Source organism: Scyliorhinus torazame, chromosome 1 (genome assembly GCF_047496885.1).
Source record: "Scyliorhinus torazame isolate Kashiwa2021f chromosome 1, sScyTor2.1, whole genome shotgun sequence".
In the NCBI taxonomy this organism is placed as follows: Eukaryota; Metazoa; Chordata; class Chondrichthyes; order Carcharhiniformes; family Scyliorhinidae; genus Scyliorhinus; species Scyliorhinus torazame.
This window is the reverse complement of record NC_092707.1, coordinates 335,351,235-335,375,140: the sequence shown is the minus strand read 5'-3', so window position 1 is coordinate 335,375,140 and position 23,906 is coordinate 335,351,235. Positions and strand designations below refer to the sequence as shown.

General features: G+C 46.3%; 1 protein-coding gene across 1 annotated transcript in view; it reads left to right on the top strand.

The window, feature by feature from the left end:
- Positions 1 to 23,906, top strand: part of ush2a (Usher syndrome 2A (autosomal recessive, mild)) — a 1,730,413-nt gene that overhangs the window by 1,342,183 nt on the left and 364,324 nt on the right. The window contains exons 48-50 of the mRNA XM_072506478.1: positions 1,506 to 1,704; positions 9,077 to 9,245; positions 10,038 to 10,259. Of these exons, the coding sequence (XP_072362579.1) occupies positions 1,506 to 1,704; positions 9,077 to 9,245; positions 10,038 to 10,259 (590 nt within the window). The remainder of the gene's footprint in view (positions 1 to 1,505; positions 1,705 to 9,076; positions 9,246 to 10,037; positions 10,260 to 23,906) is intronic.

Here is a 23,906-nt window from a genome sequence, read left to right as displayed (position 1 = left end):
CCGCATGTTATTTCCGCCGTCTTCGGTCTCGGATAATGTTCTCTTTTAATGTTGAGGTTCAGATCTTTGGGGTTCATACAGATTTGTAGGTCATTCTTTCTCTTCCTCATCCAAACCATAGAGTTTACCCAGTCTATAGGTTCTTCTGTGCATTGGGACATCCTGTGGTCATGAAAGGTGCTCTTGTATATAAATGTGAGTTTTCCCTCTTACTGCATGTATAGACACTGATGCCTGGTACAGATAATAAACTGGCGAAGAGGTTATAGAATAGTCATTAACTTTGCTGATCCTCTATTGTGTCCTGAAATCATCCACACCTATTGAAAATAGTAAAAATTGCTTTAACAAAATCTTTCAAATATTTTATTAAAAACTGCAGTTAAGGCCTATTGTACCTGTAATATAATTATAATTTATGACTTGATAATTTCATAATGTGGAACCTGTAATGCAATATTATTTATGACTATTATCCATTGTGTATTATTGTTTATAAATTGTCAATCCTCATTGTTTATTATCTATAGGTTATGATGTTTTCCACAATTAATATACTTCATTTAGTTATATGTCGTATATTTTGCTTTAGAAGAAATTCTGGATTTTCAATTGATACAACTCTAAATAATTTGGAACGATTTGGACATTAGAAATGATTATCTGTAACTATGGGCACAATTCAGCGGCCAACGTGGTGTCGGATGAGGCCATAGAATCTCGCAAGTGGCCTCCCGCATGATTTGTGACACTTGAAATGTATCGCAAGATCCAATGGAATCTCATGAGATGTCACAATCTGGATCCTGCCCTCACTGGGCATGACCCAGTTCAGCATATTGAAGTGACCTATTAGGCTCATTTAAATATGCGTTTGTTGGATTTTTCCAGTACCCGGAACTTAACGGGTGCACCTGGGAAACCTAGCTAGGGCGCCATTTTGTACTGGTCCACACAAACGTGGAACAAGCGTAACAGCACCTGGGTGGGGGGGGGGTCTCCCAGACTATTAGAGACCTCCAGGTTGTCAGGTACAAGATGGGGTGGCATCCTGGCTCTCCCTCTGACACCCGGGCACCTTGGCACTGCCAGGGATAGAGCCGGGGGGGGGGGGGGGGGGGGGGGGAGTCCTTTCCAGGTCAAGGGGGTGTTCTCGGGGAGGTGGGGTCGAAAACGGGGGGGGGGGGGAGGGGGGGGGTTAAGATTGGGGCAGCCTTCCAAAATGGTGCCCTGATCTATGAGGAGTTTCAACATGCCAGCTGGAAATCCTTCTAAGTGTGGCCTCGGAGGAGAGATACTCCCTGAGGCCAAAAAAAAATCGGCAAAGTGCTGTTGAATAGCATGGTGTTTCTCGGTGCAGACACCGTGAAATACCCCGCTAAATGACCCAAAACTAAACATAAATTAATTTAGCCCTTATTACTCCAACTGTTCAAAGATATATTGAGATCACTCTTACCTTATCCTAACAAATCTTTCCATTACTTTATTTGTATTTTCATAAGGTCTCTAAGAATTGATTGGAAATCTCCCAGACTGCCAAATGGCATCATTAGGGTATATGAAATTTGGCGAAGAACATTGCATCAATGTGCAGATGTCATGGATTCAAAAGAAAATCAGAAGAGTCAACAGTGTGGTTATGTTCAATGTAAAGGAAATGAAAATATCTGTGGTCGCTCCTGTTATCAGGCAGAGAGTCAGGTACTGATTTCGTATTAATTGTTCTGCTCCCAGCATAAATTATTTTGTAACCAGAAGAGGGAAGCTCATTGTTTTCACAGTTAGGGCAAACTCTTGTGGCTAGAGTCCCTGTTGGAAAGCCAAGGCCACTTATCGGTTGGGAACCCAAATAACTAAGTTGGGTGATGTCATTGCTCTTTTCCAGAGCAGCATAATTATCGACCCGCCTCCATGTTCCCCAACCAAATAGGGCAGGTGGGCAATATGACACACCTGTCTATTTAAAGGCAGAATGGACAATGGCTGCAATGATTTCAGCATAGAGGATACTCGTGGAAAGGAGCAAAGACCTGCACAATAGATGGAAAATGCCAAAAAGCTGGTTAACACAGTGAGAGCAGGGAGAAATGACCTATTCTCTGAGGACAGCTGGAGGAGGCCTGCTAGCCTCAACAAACTGGTGTGGCTGCACGTCACAGTGGTTGTCAGCAGTGTGGTGTCGAGATGGAGGGTGTGCAGGAGTCATGCGATGGTGCATCGCCAGTGCTGGTCCTCCTGTGAGGACTTCACAGGCTCCTACCTCATCTTTCCTCTCAGCACTAACAATGCACATGTGGGAGATGGAAGACTTGTTATTCTTGAATGTAGGTAAAATTGGATTACAAGTTATCACAGTGCAGATCATGACATTTAGTGAGTTGGTGACATCAATTTAAGATGGGTAACAGTTAAGCCACACCAGCTTATTGAGGCTAGCAGGCCTCCTCCAGCTGTCCTCAGAGAATAGGACATTTCTCCCTGCTCTCACTGTGTTAACCAGTGTGGTGTCGAGGACCTGAATCCAGCCAAAAAATGGTGTAATAACTTTATGAGGCCTGACAAGGTGAGTGTTCCTCAACCCTCAGCTAGCAGCCATCACTCTCTCACCCCTCGAACATTCTCCTACACAGCAGTCCTCTGACTAATATATCTACTGTCACACACATTCCTTTCTCTCCAACCTTCTCAACTCTCCATCTCGACAGACAATACTCACACTGAGCCTCATCTTATTGCCATCTCGCAACTATTGTTCACAGTCAGCCTCCACAAATGTTCACCTTTCATCCTGACCAATTAATTTCATTTCTCACTAACTACCTGCCTTATTTCATTGCAAGAGAAGAGAGCCTCCCACTCCAGGGAATGGCAGAGTACTTGGGGTGGAGGTACAGCCATGGCAACCCTCACCCTGATGGAGGAGGAAGCCCTGGAGATTGGCAAAGTGGCAATAGTTTAGCTGTTACCAATAACAGTAGCACAGTGGTTAGCATTGTTGCTCCATGGCGCCAGTATTCTCCCTGTGTCTGGGCGGGTTTCCTTCGGGTGCTCCCATTTCCTCCCACAAGTCCCAAAAGACATGCTGTTAGGTGAATTGGACATTCTGAATTCTCCCTCTGTGTACCTGAACAGGTGTGGAATTTGGCGACTAGGGGCTTTTCACAGTAACTTCATTGCAGTGTTAATGTGAATCTACTTGTGACAATAAAAATTATTAAATTATTAAAGGGATGGGAATGGCTCAGAAACGTGATGACATAATTAGATATCACATTCACACTTGACACTTAACTGTTAGCCATCTTAAATTGATATCACCAACTCACTAAATGTCATGATCTGCACTGTGATAACTTGAAATCCAATTTTACCTACATTCAAGAATAATAAGTCTTCTATCTCCCACATGTGCATTATCAGCGCTGAGAGGAAAGATGAGGTAGGAGCCTGTGAAGTCCTCACAGGAGGACCAGCACTGGCGATGCATGCATCACATGACTCCTGTACACCATCCATCTCCACACATGCACACACCTCTTGGTCTAACATCAAAGATAGATAGGGTGGCACACAGTAAGGAGTAGATCACATGTGAATATGTATTGATGCCTGGAAACAAAGGCAGAAGTGGAGAGTCCCTGTTTAAGAGCACAGGACATTTAAAGCTCTCCTCAGCTGGACACAGATGCTGAGCCTGGGAGTCATTCACTAACAGGATATTGTGTGGCAGCAACAGGGATTGTGTCCACATTTACAGAGCCATTTTGTACCTGTGTACAGAAAATAGAGGAAACCATCTCCAGTATGAGCGTCATGATGTCTCAGGCATTTATTTTAATGGTCACCTCGATAGAAAGAGGGGCCAACCTCATGAAGAATTAGATGCACTGGTTACTGAGTGCATATTGACCCACACCAAAGGCCAGGACATTCTGAATTCCAGTTCACACAACATCAATCAAAATATCGCGATGATGGCTAGAAGCCACGCTAACATGTAGCCAAGTGTTCTTCCATTCTTGGCTAGCAGGGTAGTGCAGGTGTACCCTGAGAGTAAAGATGGAGAAAAGGTTCATGGCAGTACTGAGTCTTCTCAAGACACCCACTCAAGACACCCACTTCTAAGTCTCTGCATCCCTACTCAAGACACTTAAGGTGCCTTCCAATGACCAAATCTGTCCCTGCACCTTTGAGAATGTCCTCCACGGGCTTTTCATGTCTCAGAGCAGGGAATCGGATAGCCTGCCACTTACTCTGCTGATGCCACAGTGGTAGCACCATGTAAAATACTCAAAAGTGTACAATGAAAACATCTTAGCTACAAAAACTAAAGGTGCTCATTACATTGTTACTTTTCCATTGACGTTACCCATTTTAATTAAATGAATGGTGGGCAGGGAGGTTAAAATTGCCCCAATAGTGCTCAGAAAAAGTCTTTGTTTAGGATGTTTTATGTTAAAAGTTGTGGCTTCAGGGGCGGTATGTGGCACCGTGGTCAGCATTGCTGCCTACGGCACTGAGGACCCAGGTTCGAATCCCGGCTCTGGGTCACTGTCCGTGTGGAGTTTGCACATTCGCCCCGTGTCTGCGTGGGTTTCACACCCACAACCCAAAGACGTGCAGAATAGGTGGATTGGCCATGCTAAATTGCCCCTTAATTGAAAAAGAAAATAATTGAGTACTCTTAAATTGATTTTTAAAAAGTTGTGGCATCTGTCCAGTTGTTGAACAAAAAGAGAATGGTTTGACTGAATAAGAAATCCCTTTATAGGCTAAATGTACTTGGGAATCCACCATAAAACTGTATTGTGGGTTTTTGAATTATTGTGAAGCATATTCAAATGTCTTTATTTGAAATAAGGTGTTGGAGAAGTTGAGTGAAACCTCAGTTTCAGAAGCAGTACATAGCCTAAGCCCTTGGAGCAGTAATTTGTAATCATTGCTGTGCGCACCTTAAGTATTTTGATTATTTGACAAGTATGCTAATGGTAAATACATTTTCTTTTCAAGAAAGACTTTTCAAATGTAAGTTATTTTCAGATTGTGCAAGAAAATAACAATAGATGATTTAACATTATTTTAAAGGGATTGTTCCTTTAAAGGCAAGCTTTTAGTTGACACAAGCATGAGAATCTTTAAAAATAGCTTCAGAGTCAAATCTATAGTCATGCTTGTACCATTCTTGCTGTTGAGTGTGGTGCCTCGAAACATGAGTATTAGCATTAGGGCTGCATTGCAGACAATCTGATAGCTATAGCACAGAGCCAACAAGGAAACCTGAGATTGAATCCAAATCGGAACTCATACTGACATTCAGACTTCCTGAATAGGGTGCCAGGGAGAGTAGGACAATGATTGGGGAAAGATAAAAGTGGTTAGAATGCGGCTTAACAAAAGAATGCCACTGGTATATTATTGGAGGCACTGTAAGTTAGATGATCTGAATTAAGATGTTAAAATTGTAGCACTGTAGCAAAGATTATTCCATAACATTAATCATCAGAGCTGATGGGGAGATGATAGATATTGCACCATTCCAGTTATTCTTGCTTTTTACCATAATTTACTCCTTTTTTTTTCCACAGTACTCTATTGAACATTACGGGCATGATTCAGCGGACAAAAGTTAAAGTTCACTTTTGCGCGCGTTTGGTGGGGTGTTTCTCGCTGCAGCGTCGAGAACCACCCCGCTATTTAATGGCACTTTGCCATTTTATGTTGCCATGGGGAGTTTCTCCCCGCTGAGGCCACATTCAGAGAGATTTCCTGCTGCCGATCGGATCTCGCCAGCAGGAACAGCTGTTCACAGATCGGGGCACCATTTTGAACGGCAGCACCAATTTTACCCCCTCCCTGTTTCTGGCCCGCCTGCTTTATTGATTCCTCCCCTTCACCCCCTCAAACCTTCTCTGGCCCCCTGGAACCTCTCCTCAAGCCCCCTCCAATGGGCAAGCCCCACCACCTCCAGGCCCAAACCCTGGCAGTGCCAACCTGGCACCCAGACACCCTGGCTGTGCCAGGTGGCACTTCCAGGATGCCAGGCTTGTAGTTCCAAGGTGCCTGAGTGCCAGGGTACTACCTTGCCCTGTCACCGACCGCCCAGGGTCTCTACTGCCCTGTGAGATCCTCCGAGGTGTCGTTATGCCTGTTTGTGTAGACCAGTACTAAATGGCATCCTGCGAGGCCTCGCAGGCACTGTCGTTGATCCACGGGTGCCAGGTGAATCTGGCATCCGGGTATTTAAATGAGCGTAATGGCTCATTTAAATATAGTTACAACATCCTGGGCAAGTGAAATGAAATGAAATGAAAATCGCTTATTGTCACAAGTAGGCTTCAATGAAGTTACTGTGAAAAGCCCCTAGTCGCCACATTCCGGCGCCTGTTCGGGGAGGCTGGTACGGGAATTGAACCATGCTGCTGGCCTGCCTTGGTCTGCTTTCAAAGCCAGCAATTTAGCCCTGTGCTAAACCAGCCCCTTGAAATGCGTGATCAATTCCAGCCACACAGTTCCTGGAGTTACAACACAAGTGAATTCACCAATAATTCTCAGAAAATTACCAAAAGTCTTTGGCCCTTGGATGCCCAATAATTGCAGTCACTAGGTTGGTAAATTTAAACACAATTACTCTTAATTTATAACAAGAGCTATAGTGAAATATGCTGTAAATACAGTTGATTAAATGTTAAGAAGTACCTAACTCCTACTTTAATTTGCCCCCCCCCCCACTGTGTATGCATACACACACACATATACACACACACACACATATAACCATCAAACACAGAGGGATGCAAAAAGGGGGAAATAACTTAAATGAAAGAGAAAAGAGACTTTGCTGCAGGTGATGGTCCTCAGCATGCTTTCTTCACAGTAAGATTGTAGATTTTGGCCTGTACTCACAATTTCCCTGGAGAGACAGAGCCCCTGTCTCATCAAACCTTACGTTCAGCTCGTGGCCTGCCTTCAGGCCTCTGTAGTTTCAGTAAACGCAGTACTCAGAGGCAGCAGACCTTCTGGATAAAGATCGTCAATTCACACCAGCTTTTCTGGGGAGAGTTTGCATATTCTGAACTTTGCCTGCACAGCTTTTAATGGTGCTCCTGTAAACAGGTTATTATGGGCCAGGGTTTAGAGAACACCAAAGTATATCATGGAGTTCACCTGACCCACAACTTTTAATAGATTTTGGTTATGGGGAGCACAAGGGCCCACTTTACAGGTGTGATGCACAGAGATCTAAAGTATGTTTAAACAAAAACAATGTTTATTCTATGAATCCAGATAACATTTTATAAACACACAGTAAACATCTTATCAACTACCAACACTCATAATCCCCACAGATACAATACGTTATAGGTAACCCTTAATAACTTTCCTAAGAACATCCATAAGTCAAAAACCCTTTTTAACAAAGACAGTAGGTTTGCATTCCTTACAGAAACAGGTATTACTTTGAAATCATCAAGTGATCTGGAGACATTCTTTAGGAGGCATAAAGAGAGAGAGACCACCTCCTTGGTTTGAATGCAGCTCCCCAACTGAAAACAAAACTAAAACTCAGAGCCAAAAAACAGCTTCCAGCTCAAAGTGAAAGTAAAAAGCAGAACAGAGCCCCAGCTCCACCCACACAATGACATCACTGCAGCCACTTGAGATAACAAACATTTCTTAAAGTGACATTTCCATGACAAGATTCATCCAAGCTTTCTACCATTCAGAAACATAACCTTTCTTGAGAAAAAGAAAGAGGAGAGGGTACCAGGTCCTTCCCTGGGGCTGTCGCGATCAACACTGAAACCAAACTCAAGCCTTGGAGATCTGACAAACATTCCAGTGGGATCAGATCCAATCACCACATGTTACCAGGCAGAGCCCAGCCTTTTGGGCCAATGCATTGGCCACCAGCCAAATCAATCAAGCTGAGTCCCAGCCAACCTCTTTCATTGCTGCTAGTCAATCTACAATTCCAGTTTAAACCAGCACCGACTAGCGCAGTGACTCTCCTTCTGCTGAAATCCTTAAAGGTACAGGCCACTTGCCTTAAAGATACACGTCCATTAATCATCCATGAATCAAAAATGGAACGTCAAAATTAAAAGAAAGGGGAAATCAGGGAATAAACAGGAAGGACCCTTACAATATGCAGATCTGGATCTCGCCCAATGAGGGCGAGATCCATGTAGGATCCGTGCTGGGCGCAATGCGATCACTGAATTGCGTCATACATTTTCACACATATGCCAACCACCATTTTGCCTCTGTAGACATGTGTGAGGCCAGGCAGTGAATGACAGTAAACTATTCACCCATGTCGTGCAGCATAGAAAAATGTTCACCCCAAATCCCATGATCACTTCCCTCATTCACATTGCTCTCTCCCTTCTTCCTGATTGAACCTTTCCCGATCATCCCCTTTTCAATTGCACAGTCCCCAATGTCCTAATCATCCCCTTGCCTCTCAAACTTTCTCTCAGGGCCTATCTGAGAGCTACTTCCCACACTGCAACAGCCCAAGTTCTATATCTGTTTCGCCAGTGAGCAGCCTGGAGACAGCATGTGTTTGCAACTTGCCAGTCAAATATAAATCAGGCCCAATGATCAGTTGGGTCTTGGGCCTATGCGTTTTGGCACAGAGATTGCTTCCTGCACCCTGTTCACACCCTGTAGATCAACACAATCGAACCTTATTTCCATCATCTTTAATTTGTTCACTGATCATGATATGGAAGCTTTTCTTTTATAGCCACATCAAGTGCCATTAATGTTTTCCACTAATTGCTTAGCTCAACAAGCATTTCGGGATATAAAAATAAAAAACTATAGTTTTAAACCTAAGCTATTGTTGAAAAATATACATGTGAACGAGTGGCTTTAGTCATTTGTCATAATCAGAAATGCAAAGGTTGGTTTGTTGAGCAGAATTAAACCACTCTAAACCCTTTCTTGATTCACTGAGTCCCTACTTTATAGTTGAGTAGATTCATTACGACTCAAGTTTTACTCAGTTGTTACTGTGGGAAAACTGATGATGTGTTTTGCATGAAATGTTCCATAATGTTCTTAATAGGTTTGCTGTGATGGACTGCTGTACAGCAGTCAGCCAGACTATGCTTGCTGTGAAGACAGATACATTGCCTCAAGTTTGAATTCCTCCGTTGCTTGTTGTGGTGGACTTCTCCACACGTTCCAACCTGGGTTTCAATGCTGTGGGAATTATTATGTTAGAATACTGCCAGGTAGGCAAGACTACATTTTTGCAAGTTCTATCGTTAAACTATCCACTGACATTCAGCACTTGACATTTTTAGCATGATTAAGTGCCAGAAATACTTTTGTTTCCCCTTGCTGCACAAATGAACCTCAAGATCTTAAGTATATCATGTACCGCAGACAGAACTGTTGGAAGGAAACCCAATCAACCTCTGCATAGTTTTAGCATTCTAACTACAGTGCTAAAATCTGTCAACCTACATGATCGTCAAAATCACACCCCTTGCTAAATTCTAGGTTGCAACAGAACCCATCAACTTCCAATCTTCTAACACTCATAAGGATCTTTTGGACATGTGAATAGATAAATCTACACCAAACATTTCCTGCATAACAACTAGTGATAACAAAGAGCCAGATAAGTTTGTTAATTTGTGTATTCTGCAATTCTGTGCTTTGTTGCTGTTTAGTAGGATGAGAAATGAAAACACAAGAGGGTTTTTTCTTACGTGTTGTCTAAAGACTATATTAAATATAAATCAGAACTGTTTTATCTATTTCTAATCCTGCCCTTTGATTTTTTTCACTTAACATGTGCTTTTAGTCAATTAAAAGCTTTCCATATGTAAGATTATTATGTATCTTATTTATGGTTAAAAAGTCAACTATTGTAATATTTATATCAGGTAAAAAATACTTGGGGATATACTTCAAGTGATAAAAGAGTTAAGAACATTTGCAAGATTTTATAAAACTATTACGGTGAGATATGCTTGAATTGATCTCTTTACAATAATGTGCTAAATATTTATTTCCAGATGAAGTTTGCTGCCCTAATGTGCAACAAAATCAAGTCTCCATTGGCATTGGGGATTCATGCTGCAGTGGAAACCCATATTTTGAAGGGGGTGACCAGATCTGTTGTGGAAATTTACTTCATGATGGTTTTAACCAGCAGTGCTGTGGCAAACAGCTAGTTCGCACGGATCTTTTGTGTTGTGGGAATGAAGAAGAAGGGACTGCATACGAACCTGTTACAGGTGAGATGCAAAGAAAACAGAGAAATCATACACATTTGACAAAGACATTTTTAAAAACATTTCTGTGGCAATTTAGAAATTCCTCCACTAATTATAATGAAAGTGTGAATGGAAGTAAAAATGTAAGATCATAATTCAAGTCAACCATTTTGTAAGATTTACTGAAAACAGGAATTTAATTTCTTATTTGACAAATAATCTCCACACAGATTCATGTTACAATGAACAGAATGTTCTTCAAGTCTATAAATGTCATCACTGAGTCTTTCTGCTCAATGCAAAGCAGATTTGAAAGGAAACATGTAATTTTGCACAAGGCATCAGACAGGATTCTCGGTTTGGGAGACAATCGACGGGATTCTCCATTGCCCAACGCTGATATTGTAATCGACGATTGGGCGGAGAATCCACTCCGACGCCCAAATCGGGGGTGGCGCCGGTTTAACGCCAGTGAACCATGCTCCGCCCCCTCAGAAGTGTCGTAATCGCGTTGTGTGCCGCACGCTGTTGCAACGGCTTTGGTGCATCATCGGCAGGCCCTCCCGTGATGCTCTGCCCCCGATGGGCCGAGTTCCCAACCTTGCGATTGACGTGCGGTCTGTCATGGGGAGTACCTTTAAGAAATGGGTGTTTACGACTGCAGTAATGTCAGAGAGAGGGTGGAGCTGGGCTGTCTGTCAGCTTTTTACTTTTGTGTTAGGCTGTTTGCTGCAGGGTGTGTTTTAGTTTTGTTTTCAGTGTTGGAGCTGAAGCCAGACAGAGCAGGTATACTGTTGATCTCTCTGCCATGAAAAGACTATCTCTTGATCACTTGGTGAATTCAGAATTATAAATGTTCTCAGTAGTGAATGTAAACCTAATGCGCTTCTGTTAAAAGGTGTTTCTTTTGTCTTCTGGATGTTGTTTGGGAAGTTATTAAGGATTACCTAGTGTTGTATTCTTTGGGGGTTGTATTTGAATTGATGGTTGCTAAGATGTTCACTGTATGTTTTAAAAAGGTTAACTTGAGTTCATAGAATAAACATTGTTTTGTTTAAAAAAATACTTTTCATTTTCTACCTGTAGAGTGGGCCGTGTGCTCTCCATAACACAATCTATTAAAAAGTTGTGGGTCAGGTGAACTCCATGATACACTTTGGGGTTCTCTAAACCCTGGCCCATAACAGGTCTGAGCGGTCAGGAACCCGGTGTGGCGGCTGCGGACTGTGTCCAGCGCCGCCACACTCAGCCGGGATCCATGCCGCTGGCCGGGGGGGGGGCTTCCGCGAGGGCTGGGGGGACAAGTGGGGGTGGCCAGCGGGTGGCCTGTGCGGTCACGGATGGCAGGTCGGGTCCGCGCATGACCTGCGCCATGTTGTACCGCTGCAGGTTGTCGCCATGCACATGCGTGGCCAGGGACCCGGCCATTCTCCAGTTGTTTTCGGCGCGGGTGCCAGGAGTTTCAGCCGCCACCCCTGTTATCCCCTCACCACTCCCAGAATCGGTGACGGTTCGGCGCCAATTTTGGTGTCGTAAAACACCTGTGAATTCTAGCCGGCATCTAGCCTATGTTTCAACCCTATGCTCTCTCATTGGAGCTGAATTGCACCAATTAAGAAATGGTTCCCAATCCTTCGCTATGCAAATTTTTGCATGGCGAGGATTAGAACATAGAACATTACAGCGCAGTACAGGCCCTTCGGCCCTCGATGTTGCGCCGACCTGTGAAACCACTCGAAAGCCCATCTACACTATTCCCTTATCGTCCATATGTCTATCCAATGACCATTTGAATGCCCTTAGGGTTAGCGAGTCCACTACTGCTGCAGGTAGGACATTCCACGCCCTTACTACTCTCTGAGTAAAGAACCTACCTCTGACATCTGTCCTATATCTATTTCCCCTCAATTTAAAGCTATGTCCCCTCGTGCTAGACATCACCATCCGAGGAAAAAGGCTCTCACTGTCCACCCTATCCAATCCTCTGATCATCTTGTATGCCTCAATTAGGTCACCTCTTAACCTTCTTCTCTCCAACGAAAACAGCCTCAAGTTCCTCAACCTTTCCTCATAAGATCTTCCCTCCATTCTGGTAAATCTCCTCTGCACCCTTTCCAATGCTTCCACACCCGTCCTATAATGCGGCGACCAGAATTGCACGCAATACTGCAAATGCAGCCGCACCAGAGTTTTGTACAGCTGCAACATGACCTCATGGCACCGAAACTCAATCCCTCTACCAATAATAGCTAACACACCGTATGCCTTCTTAACAACCCTCTCAACCTGGGTGGCAACTTTCAGGGATCTATGTACATGGACACCGAATCTCTCTGCTCATCCAAACTGCCAAAAATCTTACCATTAGCCCAGTACTCTGTCTTCCTGTTATTCCTTCCAAAATGAATTACCTCACACTTTTCTGCATTAAACTCCATTTGCCACCTCTCAGCCCAGCGCTGCAGCTTATCTATGTCCTTCTGTAACTTGTAACATCCTTCCACACTGTCCACAACTCCACCGACTTTAATGTCATTTGCAAATTTACTCACCCATCCTTCTATGCCCTCCTCCAGGTCATTTATATAAATGACAAACAGCAGTGGCCCCAAAACAGATCCTTGTGGTACACCACTAATATCTGGACTCCAGTCTGAACATTTCCCATCAACCACCACCCTTTGTCTTCTTCCAGCTAGCCAATTTCTGATCCAAACTGCTAAATCACCCTGAATCCCATGCCTCCGTATTTTCTGCAGTAGCCTACCGTGGGGAACCTTATCAAACGCTTTACTGAAATCCATATACACCACATCAACTGCTTTTCCCTCATCCCCCTGTTTGGTCACATTCTCAAAGAACTCAATAAGGTTTGTGAGGCACGACCTACCCTTCACAAAACCGTGTTGACTATCTCTAATCAAATTATTCCTTTCCAGGTGATTATACATCCTATCTCTTATAAACCTTTCCAAGATTTTGCCCACAACAGAAGTAAGGCTCACTGGTCTATAGTTACTGGGGTTGTCTCTACTCCCCTTCTTGAACAAGGGGACAACATTTGCTATCCTCCAGTCTTCTGACACTATTCCTGTAGACAAAGATGACTTAAACATCAAAGCCAAAGGCTCAGCAATCTCCTCCCTAGCTTCCCAGAGAATCCGAGGATAAATCCCATCCGGCCCAGGGGACTTATCTATTTTCACACTTTCCAGAACTGCTAACACCTCCTCCTTATGAACCTCAAGCCCTTCTAGTCTAGGAGCCTTAATCTCAGTATTCTCCTCAACAACATTGTCTTTTTCCTCTGTGAAAACTGACGAAAAATATTCATTTAGCACCTCTCCTATCTCCTCGGATTCCAGGTACAACTTCCCACTACTGTCCTTGACTGGCCCTACTCTTACCCTAGACATTATTTTATTCCTGACATAGCTATAGAAAGCTTTCGGGTTATCCTTGATCCTACCTGCCAAAGACTTCTCATGTCCCCTCCTGGCTCTTCTTAGCTCTCTCTTTAGGTCCTTCCTAACTGACTTGTAACTCTCGAGCGCCCTAACTGAACCTTCATGTCTCATCTTTACATAAGCCCCCTTCTTCCTCTTGACAAGTGTTTCGGCTGCTTTAGTAAACCACGGTTCCCTTGCTCAATCACTTCCTCCCTGCCTGACAGGTACATACTTATCAAGGACCGCAGTAGCTGTTCCTTGAACAAGCTCCACATTTCCATTGTGCCCATCACCTGCAGTTTTCCTCTCCATCCGATGCATCCTAAGTCTTGCCTTGTCGCATCATTATTGCCTTTCCCCCAGATATAACTCTTGCCCTGCGGTCTATACCTATCCCTTTCCATCACTAAAGTAAACGTAATTGAATTGTGGTCACTATTACCAAAGTTCTCACCTACCTCCAAATCTAACACCTGTCCTGGTTCATTACCCAGTACCAAATCCAATATGGCCTCGCCTCTCGTTGGCCTATCTACATACTGTGTCAGGAAACCCTCCTGCACACATTGGACAAAAATGGAACCATCTAAAGTACTCAAACTATAGCGTTTCCAGTCAATATTTGGAAAGTTAAAGTCCCCCATAACAACTACCTTATTGCTTTTGTTCCTTTCCAGAATCATCTTTGCAATCTTTTCCTCTACATCTCTGGAACTTTTCGGAGGCCTATAGAAAACCCCTAACAGGGTGACCTCTCCTTTCCTGTTTCTAACCTCAGCCCATACTAACTCAATAGACGAGTCCTCATCAAACGTCCTTTCTGCCACCGTAACACTGTCCTTGACTAACATTGCCACCCCTCCCCCTCTTTTACCACCTTCCCTGAGCTTACTGAAATATCTAAACCCCGGCACCTGCAACAACCATTCCTGTCCCTGCTCTATCCATGTCTCTGAAATGGCCACAGGTACCAACCCATGCCGCAAGTTCACCCACCTTATTCCGGATGCTCCTGGCATTGAAGAAGACACACTTTAAACCACCTTCCTGCCTACCGGTACACTCCTGCAACTTAGAAACCTTACTCCTGATCTCACTACTCTCAACCTCCTGTATACTGGAGCTACAATTTAGGTTCCCAAACCCCTACTGAACTAGTTTAAACCCTCCCGAAGAGCATTAGCAAATTTCCCCCCCAGGATATTGGTACCCCTCTGGTCCAAGCGTAGACCATCCCGTTTGTAGAGGTCCCACCGCCCCCAGAATGGGCCCCAATTATCCAGAAATCTGAAACCCTCCCTCCTGCACCATCCCTGTAGCCACGTGTTCAACTCCTCTCTCTCCCTATTCCATGTCACGCTAGCACATGGCACGGATAACAACCCAGAGATAATAACTCTGTTTGTCCTAGATCTAAGTTTCCACCCTAGCTCCCTGAATTCCTGCCTTACATCCCTATCCCTTTTCCTACCTATGTCGTTGGTACCTATGTGGACCACGACTTGGGGCTGCTCCCCCTCCCCCTTAAGGATCCCGAAAACACGATCCGAGACATCACGCACCCTGGCACCTGGGAGGCAACACACCAACCGCGAGTCTCTCTTGTTCCCACAGAATCTCCTATCTATCCCCCTAACTATGGAGTCTCCAATGACTAATGCTCTACTCCTCTCCCCCCCTTCCCTTCTGAGCAACAGGGACAGACTCTGTGCCAGAGGCCTGTACCCCATGGCTTACTCCTGGTAAGTCCCCCCCCGCAACAGTATCCAAAGCGGTATACGTGTTACTAAGGGGAACGACCACAGGGAATCCCTGTACTGACTGCTGCCTCCCAGCCCCTCTCACCGTCACCCATCTATCTTTATTCTTCGGAGTAACTACATCCCTGAAGCTTCTATCTATGACCACATCTGCCTCCCGAATGATCCGAAGTTCGTCCAGCTCCAGCTCCAGTTCCCTAACACGGTTTCTGAGGAGCTGGAGATGTGTGCACTTCCCACAGATGAAATCAGCAGGAACACTGATGGCGTCCCTCCCCTCAAACATTCTGCAGGAGGAACATTGCACAACCTTCCCTGCCATCCCCTCTAGATAAAAAAAGAAAAAGAAAGAAAGAGCTTACCTGTTATTCACTCCCCTTCTCAGCAAGCACTCACTCAGCTACCTCTGCGCCCCGCACGATAACACCTGAGGGAAAATAAAAGAAAAACTACTTAACAGTCACCAGCCAATCCCTTACCTGCAGGCTGTGACGTCACGGTTCAAATTCTTTCTGCTCTACCTGCCCTCGAGCCTTCCTCTTGATCTTTACAGCGGTTGTTTTTTTGGGTTAGAGGAGGGGGTCGGGAGGGAAACACTGAAGAAGTGTTTCGGGTTTAAGTGTCACTTGACAACAGCTCCTCCACAAAACACCTTCAAGACCACAACGGACGTATGCAAATTTCCCCCGCAACAGCCGATGGGCAGCTCCGCTGTACTACCCTCTGCTGTATTGTGAAGGACTGCCTCAGGAATCCTGCCACCGGGCCACCATATTGAGCGGGTAGCCTGATGGTGAGGTCCAGTGGCTGACCGCCCATCCCGCAACACAATTCAGCCCCTCTGTAATGTAATTCAGCAATCACCCCCCAGAATTTTCTGGATTACCATCACCTCACCTCGTAAGAGGGTGACCTGACCCCCCCGCCCCACCCCGCCTCTCCCTCTCACCAAAACCCCTTAAATTTAGAGACATCCCACAGATACCCTAAATAAAGAGACCCCCCCCCCCAAGAGACCCCTTAAATTATGTGGCGCCCTCGCAGATCTCAAAATAAAGAGACCCCCTTTCACAGACCCTCTAAATAAAGATCACCCCACAGAGATCCCAGAAGTGAGACTCCTATCTGGAACCTAGAGTGCAGCCCTGAAAGAGGCAGTAAAAAAAGTCTCTGCTTTAAACTCACTTGGACAATATACCTGCTGGCTCAATACAAGAAGCAGCAACTGTCAATTCCGGGAAAGAGAAAAACAGTCATCTGGGTTTAAACCCCCTCAGATCTTTGATCTGCATACCATTCATTCATTTCTCTTTGACATTGATTTTACTCGGTTGTGATTGACAGCTTCCACACGCTGTCAACATTTTCCATTCATCTCCCTTCATGATTGAATAACTTTAAAGTGGTCAGCTGTGAAACCAACCGTATTGCTTATAAACATCAAGCTTTGATTGACAGCTCATAGACCACTTCAACCCAAATCAAATGCTTTCCATTCATCTCCCTTCATGGTCGAGTGACTTTGAATTGGTCAGCTGTGAAATTAACAGAACTTAACCCTGTTTGAAGTAGTCCAGTCGCGATTCAGCCATCGTGCTGTGCCCGACGCGCAGCGTGTTAATCCCGTGAAGCCCCAAATCAGGCTCTGCGCCGGTTACCGGGGCCAATCACGAGTCACCCAACTCGCTTCACCTGCTTCGTTTAGCACTAGTTTCTCAAATGGGACCAATTGTGACACCACCTCAGGGGGTCTCGCAGGCCATTAGACCCTGGGTGGTTGGGGTCATGGTGGGATTGGACCCTGGCACTCCCCTGGCACCTGAGTACCTTGGCAGGGCCACCCAAGCACCCTTATAGTGCCAACATGCCACTTCCATTGTGACTAAGTGGCACTGCCAGAGTGTCAGGCTGGCACTGCCAGGGTCAGGCCCCAGGTCGGCATTGCCTGTTAGAGGAGAAGGTTCCTGGGGTCATAAAAACAAACACTAAATAATACAACCGCCTAACAGATCCATCAATATCCGAAGAGACAAAGGATGTTAAATAATGTAGAGCCTTGACAGTTTGGGAACTGGATGATGATACTGTACAAAACAAAGGCGCGGAGGGAGGAAGGAGAAGAGCAGTTAAGAGCAAGGTCCAGAATGTTTAGAGGACAAGTCAAGTCAGAAGACAAGTCCAGAACAGCCTGAAAACAGTTAAGCCAAGAAAGATGAAAACACGTTGATGATTTGTACAGAATGGGTCTGAATTTTCTTCAGAATTTGCCTAATCGTTTTATTTGAATTTGACTGGACATCAGCAGAATCCCCAGAGAAATGGGCTGTTTTTTGTCAGGCCCCGATGTGACGGGCTGGGTGGGTCAATAAAATTCCAGAGATGCTGCATCATAATTGCTCTACATTTAGTCGAAATGCTCAGGCCACCCTCAAGAGCACTGTGTTCAGCTATGGACATCATGGGCGTGATCTACCCGAAAAGCAGCTTGTGCAGCACAATGTGGCCGGTAGACGATGGGAGACTCCGCTCCCGGGATTTACCTTGCTCGCTACACTTCGCGAGACCTAATGCGATCTCGCGAGACGAAACGACATGAAGCCCACCCATTGAGGGCGTGATCACTTTTTTTTTAAAGTTAATGTACCCAATTCATTTTTTCCAATTAAGGGGCAGTTTAGTGTGGCCAATCCACATCTTTTGGGTTGTGGGGGCAAAGCCCACACAAACATGGGGAGAATGTGCAAACTCCACTTGACAGTGACCCAGAGCCGGATCGAACCTGGGACCTCAGCGCCGTGAGGCAGCAGAGCTAACCCACTGCGCCACCGTGCTGCGGCGTGATCACTTTTTGGCAAATCTGCATTTTAGAGCGAGACAGCTAGTCTCACGTTAATGTGCAATTCCCTGATTCCCTGAGGTAACCAAGGCATTGGGATCTATCCCCTTCACCTTGGAGGCCTTGAGCGAGTGTCATTCCGTTCTGGTCTCCACAAATGGGGACCAGATGGAGCAGCACTCGTGAGGATTCCCCAGGGGATTGGAGACCCGCAGGTGCATGCCATCTGGGCAGGGTGGTACCCTGACTGGTGCCTCTTGGGCACCCTGGCACTGCCAGCCTGGCACCCTGGCACTGCCAGCAGGCTGTCAGTCTGGCACTGCCAAGATGCCAAGCTGACATTTTTTGTGGGTGAGGGAGCAAGGGGGCCCAGGAAGCTCCTTACAGTAAGTTGTGGCTTGGAGGAAGGGGCGGGATTCAGGGGTTGCATCGTGTGCTCGAGCGATCAGGATGCTAATTTTAAAAATTACACCCTGACCTCTCCCTGTACTAAGGAGTTTCGGCGAGCCGAGTGCCTCAGTGCAGGAAACAGGACTAAGGACGGCCTTGGCATTACCCGCTGAGGTCCGGTTTCTAACCAGACTCAGCGAGCACCGGAAAACACGCGACTAAACGCGCTCGCTATGGGATATAGTTCCCATTTGGTTAAATCGTGCCCGTATCTCAAGGAAGGGATATTGGTCTCAGAGAGGGGACAGCAGAATCATATTGGGACTAAAAGGTTTAAATTATGAATTTAGTGAGAAGTGATCCAATAAATAATAATATTAATCTCTATTAGGATCACAAGTAGGATTACTTTAACATGGCAATGAAGTTACTATGGAAATCCCTTTGTCGCCACACTACGGCACCTGTTCGCATACGCTGAGGGAGAATTCACAATGTCCAATTAACCTAACAAGCAGGTCTTTCAGGACTTGTGGGAGGAAACCGGAGCACCCGGAGGAAACCCACACAGACACGGGAAGAACGTGCATGCTCCACCCCGGGTTCCTGGTGCTGTGAAGCAACAGTACTAACCACTGTGCTACCGTGCCATGTATTGCTTCATCACTACAGTGCAGAATCTGCACCAACCAAAAGAGTACTCTAGTCCAGGCCCAGCCCCCCGTCTTACCCCCATAACTCTGTAACCTCCCCTAAACTTTGGACACTAAGGGGCAATTTAGCATGGCCAGTCCACCTAACCCGCACATCGTTGGACTGTGGAAATCCCTTTGTCGCCACACTACGGCGCCTGTTCGCATACGCTGAGGGAGAATTCACAATGTCCAATTAACCTAACAAACAGGTCTTTCAGGACTTGTGGGAGGAAACCAGAGCACCCGGAGAAAACCCACACAAACACGGGGAGAATGTGCACACTCCACACAGTCACCCAAGAATCGGAATTGAACCGGTTGAGTTATGGGGATAGACTGAGGGAGTGGACCGATGTAGGATGCGCATTTGAAGGATTGGTGCAGCTCGATGGCTGAAGGCCACCTTCTGCACTGTAGGGATGCTATAGTCATGAGAATCCTGTACAAGGCTAAATGCATTGCCGCACTCTGTGAGATGAGTGTAAAGATGGTGGTCAAAGGGCAAAGGATTCTGCCAAATATGGTGTCTGTCAGTCATCCCGTGAAGCATTCTATACTAATTTGAGTCAATACAGATTATTGTGAGCAGCCGATGCTGCTCTTGTGCAATTTTTCCAGCCTTAACCTTTGCAGAGTGTGCGCCTTCAATACAATGTGACTAGGCAGCAGCAATCACTACATTTTCCAATGGAAGGCCATTGATATCCCATCCAGTGTTGGACATTTATTACGGTTAGTGCTCACCTGACTCCTTTGAGTGATGTTTCTTCCCAGGACCAGCAAAGCGTTCATCAACTTCCTGAGTCACAGCTGGATCTTCTTCCAGGCTTTTCTTTAATACTGTACCCGAGACATGTTTCTCACACAGGGTCTGCCTTTGCATCTCTATTGCTTTACCCCCCACCCCCATTACACTGGAGCAGAAAGTCCAAGTTCCTCCTGGTGCTCCAGTTTCCTCCCACAGTCCAAAAGATGTGCAGGTTAGGTGGATTGGCCATGATAAATTGTCCTTAGTGTCCAAAATTGCCCTTAGTGTTGGGTGGGGTTACTGGGCTATGGGGATAGGGTAGAGGTGTTGACCTTGGGTAGGGTGCTCTTTCCAAGAGCCGGTGCAGACTCAATGGGCCGAATGGCCTTCTTCTGCACTGTAAATTCTAAGACCTGGAGATTTTGTTAAGTCCTTTTGTTTTGTTGTTATCATTTTTCAACTCGTGAAATATATTAACCCATATCTTGACTCCCGACGCAGGTCGCGGGAGTCAGGAAACTTCCTGGCTCACCACTTCCAACTTCGGAGGAACTAACCTGAATGGTGGCATCTTCACCTGTGGGCAGGGTGTATGGGGGTTGGTGATCTGATGTAGATCAGTGACAACCACAATGGTTGCCGAGTGCCAAGGCAGGCTGTGTAAAAGGCCCACCTCAGTTCTCTGGGACTTTGTCCCAGTCATTTTGTTAAACATTAGACCCTCTAACCCTCAGCCCTCACATTTCCTCCATGCCCCATGCCCAATCCATGTCAACTCATTCCACCTATGAATTCCTTATGTTCCCTCATACCCTCCATGTCAACCAAGCGCCCAGTCACATGTCCCTTTTTATCCCTCATACCAACTTAATATAAACTCATAATAACCCACCCAACAACGTTTGCCCTTACACACTCCATGCCAACTCACCGAATATCCACTATGGGCACACCTCAGGAGCCATATTAAGAGAAAATAAAATAAAGGTCTAAGTATTTTTTACAGCTTTCATTATAGTACAAAAAGCACTTACATTCACAAAAAACATTTAAAACATTTAAATCTCAAGTACTTATTTCCTCATTAAAAGCAAACAGTCTTTTATTCATAGCCCACTGCAAAGGCAACTGATCTTTTAATAACCTCCTTGAGCTGTCAAGCAAACTGTGCATTTAGGATATCCTACTGAGATAATGATAGGTTGTGGCGCAGCCAAGCATTAATAATAATATAATGATAGGACATGGGGCAATATCAACAAATAACTCTTGTAACTACTGGAACAGATTTTTTTCAACAAACAGACACAAGCAGCCTGCAAGATCTTCAATGCTCTTGTAATTCCCACACTAAATGTTGAGAACCTTGCTGCATTAGAAATAGGACCTGTATGAACTCAGCACAAATTTCAAATTACCCTGCTGAGGTTGGGTTTCTCTAATGTATGAGTCACACCCCATTCCCCACTTTCTTCTATCAGCAAAAATGGAATCTGTCAGAAATATCGGTGGGATTTCCAGATCTGGGGCAGGATTCTCCGACCCCCCGCCAGGTCGGAGAATCACCGGGGGCTGCCGTGAATCCTGCCCCCGCCCGTTGCCGAATACTGCGGCACCGGATATTTGCCGGGGGCGGGAATCGCGCCGCGCCGGTCGGCGAGCCCCCCCCCCCGGCGATTCTCCGGCCCGCGATGGGCCGAAGTCCCGCTGCTGGAATGCCTGTCCCACCGGTGAGAATTAAACCACCTCTCTTCTCGGCGGGACTAGGTGGCGCGGGCGGGCTCCGGGGTCCTGGGGGGGGGTGGGGGGGGGGATCTGGCCACGGGGGGTGCCCCCACGGTAGCCTGGCCCGCGATCGGGGCCCACCGATCTGCGGGCGGGTCTGTGCCGTGGGGGCACTCTTTTCCCTCCGCCTCGGCCACAGTCTTCACCATGGCCGACGTGGAAGAGACACCCCACCCCCCGCGCACGCGTGGGGATGACGTCAGAAGCCGCTGACGCTCCCACGCATGCGCAGTCTTCCGCCGCCCGGCGAATTCCTTTCGACCCCAGCTGGCATGGTGCCAAAGGCCTTTCCCGCCCGTCGACGATGCGCCAACCACTCCGGCGCGCGCCTAGCCCCTCACAGTGAGGGCATGGCCCCTAAAGGTGCGGAGAAATCCGCAACTTTGGCGGAGTGGTTCACGCCACTCCATCCCGCCGGGTAGGGGAGAATCCCGCCTGTGGGTCCTGCTTCCATTTCTACATGACTATGGATTTTCCACAACACTGTGAAAATCTGGACCATTAAGTTTCCTCTTTGATTTATTTATTGGTTCCCTTTAGTCACGAATGTCTGCCATTTCCTTATTATCCATTATAGTCTCACTTGCATTCCCCTTTATCACTCTCATTATGTTTATATATTCATAAATGTGGTGCTGGATTCTCCGCAGCCCTGTGCTGAAATCGCGTTTGGCGCGGGGGCAGAGAATCCAATTTCACGCCGAAACCGGGCCCGGCGCCGGTCTGCCGATTCTCCGGGACCCGCGACTCGGCGTGAACGCGGAGTACTCCGTGAGGCTGAGGGGGCCCATTGCCAGAGGCCTGCCCAGTGATCCTCCACTCCTAACTGGCCGATTTCCCGACGCTGTGGTTCTAACAGCTATCGTCGTTCAGGAAGACTCAGCTCGCAGCCGCCCTGGTGGGGGGGCGGGTGGATCGGGCACCGGGGTGCCGGAGGACAAATCGGGCCGGTCGGATCTTCGGGCGCACGGCCGATCGGGGGGACCTACATTTTGAAGCTGCCTCCGCGGTCCGAGTCCGCCAAGGCGCTCGGCGTGGCTGCCAGAGGCCACCTCCGTGCGCATGCGCGGACTCCAGACCGGAAGTGCGGGGGCCCATATCCGCAGCTAAATCTGCGCAAATCACTCTGGGTCCTGGCATGCACCTGAGTGAATCGACTGATCTTTTTTATTGGAAACACCGGAGTGAAACACCAGCGTTTTTACGCCAGCATGGGGACATCGTCCCATTTTGGGAGAATCCAGCCCCTGGTATTTTTAAAGTGCAGGCTTGCAGATCACAAAGGCACAAAATAAACAGAGCTTTATTGGGGAAGTTGTTTTCACACAGGCTGTTAGTGCAGACTGTTAGCCCACCCAAACTGCCGATAACATCATCAGTATGTCACATGACCGAACTCTTAAAGTGACCCTGTTCCCACTAGGAATACACAACACTTTCCTCCCCTTTACATCAGAGCTTCCTGCAATGAAACACAATATAACATTAACAATCAAAATTTATGATATTCACAATTAAAAAACACAGCAGTCAAATAAGTTAGATATTTCAGAGGACGTTGATTCCTGTGTGGTTGTCGGCAAACCTCAGGGTCTTCTTTTCATGTTGCCTGTAACCTCTCGTGTTTTTGGTTGCGTGTGTACGTCGTCCGTTGTTACCTCAACTGGAGACAATGTAATGTTTGCAGGTTTACTCAATGTTGAAGTGTCCTCAACTGAGGTACTATCTTCCAAGGTTGTTTCTGGTATTGTCAGGTTCTCAGGAATGCCTATGTCTTCACTTTGCACAGTTCCGGACTCTTAGTTGACCCTGGCTCTGGCAAACAAGTTCTAGTTGCTAAAAGTTGATCAGCCTGTCTTCTCCACACTATGTCATTCTGAGTTTGAACAGTGTAGGAGACCAGTTGAGTCTGTACTAAGATGATGGCAGGTAGCCACTTCTTACTGGTGGTGTAGTCCTTTGCCAATACTTCTTGTCAAAGAACAAAGAACAAAGAAATGTACAG